Source organism: Dermacentor silvarum, chromosome 8 (genome assembly GCF_013339745.2).
Source record: "Dermacentor silvarum isolate Dsil-2018 chromosome 8, BIME_Dsil_1.4, whole genome shotgun sequence".
Lineage (NCBI taxonomy): Eukaryota > Metazoa > Arthropoda > Arachnida > Ixodida > Ixodidae > Dermacentor > Dermacentor silvarum.
The window spans coordinates 142459169-142468165 of NC_051161.1; the positions used below are offsets into that span (position 1 = coordinate 142459169).

The window sequence follows — 8997 nt, forward strand, 5'->3', positions numbered from 1 at the left end:
CCCCCCCCCCCCCCCGTATTCATAAACGCTCCCCGACTTGAACTTGAGTTGCCACCGCTTTGGGCAGCGCGTTCGAAACGCGTTGAAGGTAAGGTGGAGAGGCCACAGGTCTTACACCAGCTTTACACGGGCCGTAACGCGCCAGCACAAACGCGTTAGAAACGCGCTAGAAACGCAGCCTTTCGTTAATGTGGGTATTTATAGCCATCGTGGTGCGTTTGTCCATGTCCGCTTCGTGGCGTAGTGGGCTAACGCCGCGCTCGGAAGCGAGGGGTCCTGGTTCGATTCGCGCTACGGACACAACTTCGAATTTTTTTTTCTCATTTTTCTCAGACTGGTTACACACTACTACTACTACGGGGACGGAACGGGTGCCGCTATAAGGAGCTTCGCCCCTAAAGCGCTCCCGCCTTCATCGCGCACAAGGCCGCAGGGAAAGTGGGGGACGCTTTACTCCCGTGGCGGCTACGTATGACGCGGTGAGCACGGCCACGCGGCCCCGATCGAGAAAGCGATCTGCGCTGGGTACAAAGTCTAGGCGGGCGAGGCTGGGACCCTATAACGTAAAAACTATTCCTATCTGTCTTCCTTCCAATCTCCTGATGTCCAATTTACGTAACCGCCAACGCAGGCATCGGGCGGTGACTCGCAGCGTTGTTGAGAAGGCTATTGAAACGCTCTACTATTTTATAGGAGGTCACTGTTGTTTGCTTTCAGAAGCAATTGCATTGCCTAACTTGACATATATTTCTTGCCTGATTAGCTAACCAAGGGCGAGGAGCACGCAGAAGTGGAGGTAGTAAGGTGGGGCCGGGCTAGCGCAGTGAAAGTAGATAACTGATGAGGGGGTGTTGCCGGCGTCTGCGTTTGCCCTGTCTTCGTACTTAGCTTTCGGTGTCTGCTAGAAAATCACGCAGGCGTGCAATGGAAACGTACCAATGCAGCTAAAACGAATCTCAGTGAAGAAAATTTGACATAGCGATGTCGTTACGTACCGAAAGGGTTCGACAACCATATAATGTCACGCAAAATTTTAATATAGGCAAAACATCCATTCTCTACGGCAGCTCCGACTAGCCAGTGCCAGAGCGATGCGGGTACCCACCTTCTATTCATGTTGGAAGGGGCAGTGTCCGGCTATTTAAAAAATTAAGTTTTGATCGGCGTAATAATGCATTTAGTGCGTACACGCCACTTTGACGCAGTGATTTTTCACGGTTTTGGACGTGAGGTGATAGACAGGCGAAGTGGGCGCAGCCCGAAAGACCTTTGACTAATTGCGGATGGCTGATGGTAAAAAGGTATGAATCGAAAAATGATATTTTCTGTTGTTCGTTCACATGCATAATTAGTGTGCACACGTCATATAAGAGTGAGCAGCTCTCGCGGTTTAACAGCGGAGCTGTTTAAGCCGAGCGTTACTCCGTAACCGGCGAACAGAAATTGTGGGCCGATCCTGGCGGTAGTGCAGAAAGGGTCCAAGCGCAATGACACATACCTCTGTGAACTGGCGAAGCTGAGCCTGGTTAAGTCTAGCTATGCATGGTTGGGACTACTTAAGCTTAGTCTGTCATCGATAGACAATCGATAGTCAACCAGTAGCTAATCGATAATCGATAAATGATCAATAAATTCCGGAAAATGCTGGGGATGGCTTGGTAGTGCTTAGCCTAGCCCAAAAGCCAGGTCAAGCTAGGTGCCATCCAGCTCCGCTTTCTCTGTAGCATTGCGCCTCCGTGCAAAGCTACGGTAATATTTTTGCTTTACGTTGCGTGAAAGACAAGTAAAGTTGTGCAATCATGGAGGCCTGATTGCAAAAATAGAAAAGAAGCAGTTTGGAATAGCTTTCGTTAAAGCAACCTGATGCCTCCGTGTGCGATGTATTCTCGGCGCAATTAGTTCGCGTGAAGCTAGAAGTAGCACGATGGACAATTCGCGCTCTGTTGCTGCCGCTCTCCCCCACGCCATCGTTTTGACAGCGAGTGTCCGCGCTTATCGAGAGAGATGTGTTCGTGTGTGATTGTGCGCGCGTGACAACGTGCAGGTTAATTTGGTTAGTAAGCTTATGTTTACAGCAGTTATGCAGTGATAAAAGGACTAACTTAGTTTGCACAGCTGTCTAATAAATTTCTGTCGCAATCAGTGATTCGCCTGTCGGGCGAAATGACCTTATTGTTGATAATATTGTAGTAAATATATTATTACTTATTACGCTCAAGCCAGGCGCAATACACATACAAGTTTCGAATACAGACGCCGTTCTGTCTTATTGCGACTGAGTGCCGATATCTTTTTTCGAGCAAATGGGGCACAGCGTGTCGTTTACAAAAGCAGCTTGGTGTCTGCCACTGCGTATACGGTGGCATAGACATGTGTAAATCCGGTTTTCTATTGGATGGCGCATATCAGCACGCCGAAAGAGAATTCGGGTGGTGGGTCAATCCTTGTTGGAAAAATGGATATATTCTCTCGCGCAAGCCGTAGCTTTAAAAGTGAATCCAAAGTACAAGTGCCCAAAAATGGTGGTATTAGGTAGTGTGCGCTCTTTCCCGTCTCTTGTTGTTTCTTCCTGTGTGTTTTGGGCAGCGTCATTACATTAAAATAAAGTCACTGTCTCGTTCGACGGAAACACCTAAACATTCTTGCAGTAGGTAGAGTCATCTGCGTTCGGCGTTCATAGAAGTAGTGCCCGTCCGAGGTGATCAAAAAGCACAGTGCTACTTCATCTTTCTTTTTTTTTATTAAACGTGCGACATTTAACGGTAGTGCGCGCAGGAGAGTATTACAAGCTTGGCGCTGTAGTTGTTTTTGTTGAAAGTGTACACGTGGCTCCACCCTCGTGCGGCCGACACATGGACTGTCAGGGTATGGTCATTTATCGGACAATGCCAGGGCTTCTACTTTGATTTCTCACCAAAGAACCATCCCACCCCCTAGTCGGTCAAATACAGTTACAACCTTACCACAAACAATACAAATTGGCTTTGTGCTTTTGAAAGCGGATAGTGATAGTCTATCAACTCACTGTCTTTAGATCTTAGCAATTGGTTTCTTTCTAGCCCATGCTGCACTAGAAAAAAGTCGGCAGAAATTTTTTTTGTGGTTACAATAAGCATTCTCAATATGAAGTTGTTAAAATTTCGACAATATTCGTCTTTTCCCGCAATGCGACGTGTGTGGCGGCGCTGTGTAGAGCTTCGGGAAAAAAAAAACGGTCAAATACGATATTCAGCAGCTGATGATGCACTCTCGTTAAAAGCTAAAAGCTTTGTGAGTGGCATGACACCATTTACACATCCTTACGTTGTCATTTTCTAGGCAATGAAGAATTTGTGCTCTCCAAATCAATTTTCAATGGTGTAAGTGCTGCATTGATTGCTTCTTTATTTAATATACTAAGCTAGAAAATGCCGCTAGTCAGGCATAATAGAGCACAGAGAAAAGACACAACTGCACGCGGCCATGGTCTTATCCTTACAATAAATGCTCTAACGAGACAGATCATGAATCCAACTACAAAATGATATCTCGCACCAAAGGAAGAGGGAAAACCACTAGGACACACTAAGTTCGACAATCGTATTGTTAACAGGTGATTCAAGGATGACGCAAGGCGACAAACTGTTGCATATGACGGCGTGCATACGACTAGACCATAAATAGAATAACAGGACTTTAGTGAACTAAGAACCAATATGCAGGCCATGCGGTAAAACTTTATTATAGGAACACATTTTCAGCATTGTTCGTACAACTCAACGCTTGAAGCCTGTGTATATTTGTGGCGGTACGTATATGCTTTATTGCTGCTTGGCCCACTTTGGTTATTAGCCTGCATAACACCGTGACTAAATTTCGCCTCATCGCACGCACATTTAAGCCCTTGAAAACAGAATAGGACCGATTCAGTCACTGGAACAGTCTTCATTTATTTATCACACAGTCCCATATTCGCTCGAGGAGGATTATAGCGGGGAGGATGCATACACGCATTAAAATTTTCAAGGTAACATTATAAGAGGTGATATCCAAACCTAACAAGATCTAAAACAGAGAAACAAAGCACTGGGGCCGAATAAGAAAGCTTTTCGACCGTAAGTGCTGCACCACGATGTCTGACACCTGCTTCTGCGAACAGTTTTAGCGTGAGAATGTTCTTGTGAATTCGGCCCCAGTATGTAGCATACATTTGTTATAGTGAGGCATAAATATGTAGTATACAGTATACAGTATACAGTATACTGTATACTGTATACAGTATACTGTATACAGTATACAGTATGTAGCATACAGTAGTTACAATGAGCCTAAAAGAAACAGATATTGAAATTAAAGGCGTGTAAAATTGTTATACATTACCAGGAATTTGGTACATCGCCGAACAGCGCTTCTAGCGGCCGCCTCTGAAAACATACGCGTTTTCTATGGGAGAGCGTCGTTTTTTCCAAATAACTGATCATAGAAGCCATCTTTTAAAATATTCCCGTGGAAATAGGCTCTAGGCGCTTAGCCCGAAATCTCATGCAAGTGGTACCATTACTTTAGGCAGAAAACCCGTTCCAAATTGCGGGCGAAGTTTCAAGTATGGGAGTCTATTGAAAAGCCAAAATTGTGGAGGCTTTTTGGCCAGTAAAAAGCAATTTGCGATGAACCTATTGCATCGATTGAGGTATTCCTGGGGATTTATCAACTTCAATGAATCAGCTTTCAGCTAGTTGCAGCAGCAGCTCTTGAAATGGCAAAGAAGTCGTTCCAAAATCGCAGTTTTCATAACAAGGTCGCGGAAGTTAGTGTGGTTCATACTAAACCTAGTTTTCGCCAACAGCAGCGCTTCGAAGCGTTAGCCGATAAAGGGACTTTAGCAGCCGAGCGTGTTGAGCGACAACAGATCAAGATCACTGATACCCCGACCGTGAGTTCGCAGGTTCGAAGCCAGCTGCGCCGCGCTTCTTCTTATCACTTTGTCGCTGCTTAGTTTGGCGGTTTTCCGCCAGATGGCATATTCCGAAATGCAAGTCGTTTGGTTTCGGTTCTTGTTTGGTTTATTTCCACTGTACCAACGTCTTCCTAAAAAATAGCTGGCTGGTTTCGAGAACATGCGAACGTGCTTCCAAACATCTTTTGCACTTTAGGTATATTGTATTTTGGAGAATAAACCCAGGTAACGTGTTTTGAAAGTTCATTTTTCTTAAAGCGAATATTTATGAAGACATAATAAGAAATATTTTGCCTTTTCAGCTATGTCTTGGGAAAGGCGTGTTTGTGCGACTCTTGTGCGGCTTGAAACGTACCACAAAAATAAATAGCGTCCAGTGTTTGCAATTAAAAGACACAGAAGTAAAAAGTTGGCTGCAGCCCCAGACGTAGCATTTTTACAAAGGAATACAGTTGAAGCTATTTGAATGAGTATTTGCATTATATCAAAGCAGAATTTTTGCGCATACCTGATCTTCGGTGCAAATGAAGGCTGTCCGAATTATTGCACAAGCTTGTTTGCTTCGTACAAACCAGTACCTCGAAACAAACATTCTACCGTCAATATGCAGCGCACGTGTCTTATCATTTGAACCATTCCAATATACTTTCACCAGATTCCAGAAATACTAAAGGTCTTCATATCCTTTTACCCTTTTACCACAACTTACGCAGATGAGTATTGGAAATTATGGGAAAAGACTTTGGGACGTGTTAATGCAGCCTGTCGTGTAAAAATAGAGAATGATTTCAATCACAGACCACACCCTTTTTGAGTTATGCCCACAAAGTTGTGCAAGAAGACACTGTTTTCGGCTACAATTACCGAAGTTGCCATATAGCATTCTGCTGTTGTGTTCTTGACTAACTCTATTGCTGAATCAGGTCACAGCACCATGATATAATTACTGATGCAATTCGTTAGTAATTCTGTGAGAATATTCTCCTACCCTAAATTTAACATGTTTGAACAATTGAAGAAACATGAGAAAGGACCGTGAGAGTTTGCAGAAATGTTCATTTATTAGAATCGTTTATGACCCATATCGGTACGGCCGTTTTGTCATGATCACGCTAGCGTGCACTGAGCATGCTGGCGTGAACATTTTGTCTACTGCCTATAAATAAAATACAAAAGTGTCGTTCCTTGTGCGTGAGTAGCACAATGGCAGCTGAACCTTTCATATGGTCCCACTAAGCCAAACCTTCCCTTTTCTGCCATGGTGCCAGAGGACATGTCAATTTCAAACTTGATTTTTGCCCTTTCAGTTTCCTAGAAAGCGTAGGGAGGTACACAAGACGAACAGGCGAAGTTTTGAAGTAGTCCTGAGATTTGAGTAAAATTTCATAGGCAATGTTATTATTCTTTATTTGTTTACAAATTTATGACACCTCGTTGGTGATAATAATGTACTACATAGTAGTCTAGTTCTTATACTTAATAAATCATGTCTGAGATGGCTGTCCTGAAAATTAACCAAGTGTAAGCATTTCATGACGTTGGCTGGAAGGCCATTCATTAAAAAAAGTTGTGCGAGAATAAAGAAAATACAGGTGTTGAATGGCACAGTCACCGTCAAACGTTTACGCGGCCGAGATTCTGCAAATAAGTTCATTTTCAACGCAGCTACGCCCACAGCCAGTAAAAGCATGCAACACTTTTCTTTACTCTAGACCAGCATACGCTGCAAATCCGAATACCACGATGCGTGCCTCAGGTGTAGAAATATATTTTTTCAGCTTCAGGCGTGCGAAAGCTTTGGACGCTTACTATACGTTCTGAAGGCCAGACTGCTTTTTAGCTTATACGTGATGACAAGCGCCGAGCTCTTGATGATGGAATATTGGAGCGTAGAATCGTAGAACTTGTGCAAGGTCAGGTGACTTCACGACGCAAACCTAGCGATAGAAGCTCAGCATGTTTTTGTTTATTAACACATATGATAAAAGAATAGTCAGAGTAAATTAATGTTACTGTCTGTTTCTGGACAGACTCGAGTGTAATGCATACGTTCTATATCTCTGAAGGTTCCATGCTAATTCCATACAGGGCATTCATATTCGAATTTTTGGTCTGTCTTACGCCTACCGAATCTTTAGCAATGACAAGAGGTAGGCAATTGCTTCTTGGGATGTAGCCGAGGCCATGATAGATGTGATTAGTTATGCGGTATATGTGAGTAGGCTGACTGGGATTATTACATGAAGTACGCCAACGTACCTAGGTTAAGTCACGGTGGAAAAGAGAGCCCTTTATTGTATATATTGTGACGTCTCGGTTGGAACGACGTTTATTAGGCCGGGAGCTCGTCAGCGAACCAGCGCAGCACAACAGGCGATGATGATGAACACATATACAGGCGAAGAGGAGGATAGGTAAAAGCGCGAGGATGATGATGATAACTACAGATGAGGAAGATGTGCGTAATAAACGCCCTCACTATTTCCCCCCCCGACGTGAAAGCGGCATCCTGGCGGCCGTCAAGGTGTCGAGGCACGCCGCGTGAAGGGCTTCATGCGGGAGACATGGACAAACCTCGGTATTGCGGCAACGGCGGTCTGTGGGGGCGTCAAGAGGAGTAACGCGATAGTTGACAGGCGAAGTCTGTCCAAGGACTATGTATGGCCCGATAAACCGTGGCTGGAATTTTTTCGCATAAACAGGGGTGCGAACAGGAGTCAGGGCAGGACCTCGTCACCAGGTCGAAAAGATACAACGCAATGGCATTCATCGTATAAATTTTTCCGGTCTTGTTGTCTGGCCTCTGTGTTCAGGCGAGCAAGCTGGCGACAGTGGTCGAGTCGGGAAATGTACTCTTCGCACGATGATAGAGATGTATTAGCCTAGGAGTTGAAGAATGAAACGTCCAGAAAGAAAGTAGGGGAGCGTCCATAAACGAGGTAAAATGGCGAGTAGCCAGTTGTGCGCTGCACGGCCGTGTTATAGGCGAAAGTGACGAATGGTAAAGAACATCCCAGTTTTTGTGGTCTGGTTGAATATAAGCGGCGATCATGTCGGCAAGGGTGCGACGAAACCGCCTGGTCAGCCAGTTAGTGTGGGGGTGATAGCTAGAAGCTGTCTTGTGGGCTGTGCGGAGGCTCGAAGAACTTCAGTTTAGCAGTGGGAAAGGAACGCCTTTCCACGGTCACTGAGCAGTACACGAGGAGCACCAGGCGTAGAATAATGGCTTCAAGAACGACAGTGAGCAACTTCCGAAGCAGAGCCAGTAAGCACAGAAGCTGTCTCAGCGTAGCGCGTCAGATGTTCGACGGCAGTCACTATCCATCGATTTCCAGCAGTAGTGACCGGAAGGGGCCCGTAAAGGTCGATCCCAACAACCTCGAATGGGGCTGCAGGGCACGGAAAAGGCTGTAATTGGCCGACAGGAGCAGATGTTGGGAGCTTGCGACGCTGGCAGGGAGAGCAGGAACCGACGCATCTGGCGACGCTAGCAGAAAGGCCAGGCCAATAGAAACGACTTCGAACGTGGTCATAGGTTTTATGGAACCCAAGGTGGCCAGCTGTCAAATCATCGTGAAAGGCGTTGAGGACCCGAAGTCGGAGAGAGCGTGGTAGAACTGGCACCCAGCGTTGCCCGTCAGGATGGATAAATACGGCGATACAGCACGCCATCGTCCAGCTTAAAGTGCGCGAGCTGGCGACGGAGGCGCGCGTTAGGTGGGACGAGAAAGCCCCAGAGAGGTTGATCAATGAAGCGTTGACAGTACGGGTCAACCAGCTGACGAGAGGCGAGTGGCTGATCATCGTCGAAAGGCAGTTGTACATAGAGGCCAGGGAGGAAACCGTAGCAGTGTCGGTCGAACTGGTGACGTGCAAAGCGATTGCAGAGGCGTCGAGCGGGGCCGCAGGAAGCGGGCAGGGAGAAGAGCGTCGGCGTCTTGGTGTTTCTTCCCGGACTTGTATATGATTTCGAAATCATACTCTTGCAGGCGTAATCCAGCGACCAGGCGTCCAGACAAGTTCTTGAGCGTGGAAAGCCAGCATAAAGCGTGGTGGTCCGT

The 8997-nt window shown here is 45.8% G+C and overlaps 1 protein-coding gene across 1 annotated transcript in view; it reads right to left on the reverse strand.

Annotated features, from left to right (window-relative positions):
- LOC119462461 (intraflagellar transport protein 88 homolog) overlaps positions 1-416 on the reverse strand; it is a 73490-nt gene extending 73074 nt beyond the window's left edge. The window contains 1 exon segment of the mRNA XM_049672990.1: positions 411-416. Coding sequence (XP_049528947.1) covers positions 411-416 — 6 coding nt within the window.
- Between the last annotated feature and the right edge of the window lie 8581 nt (positions 417-8997).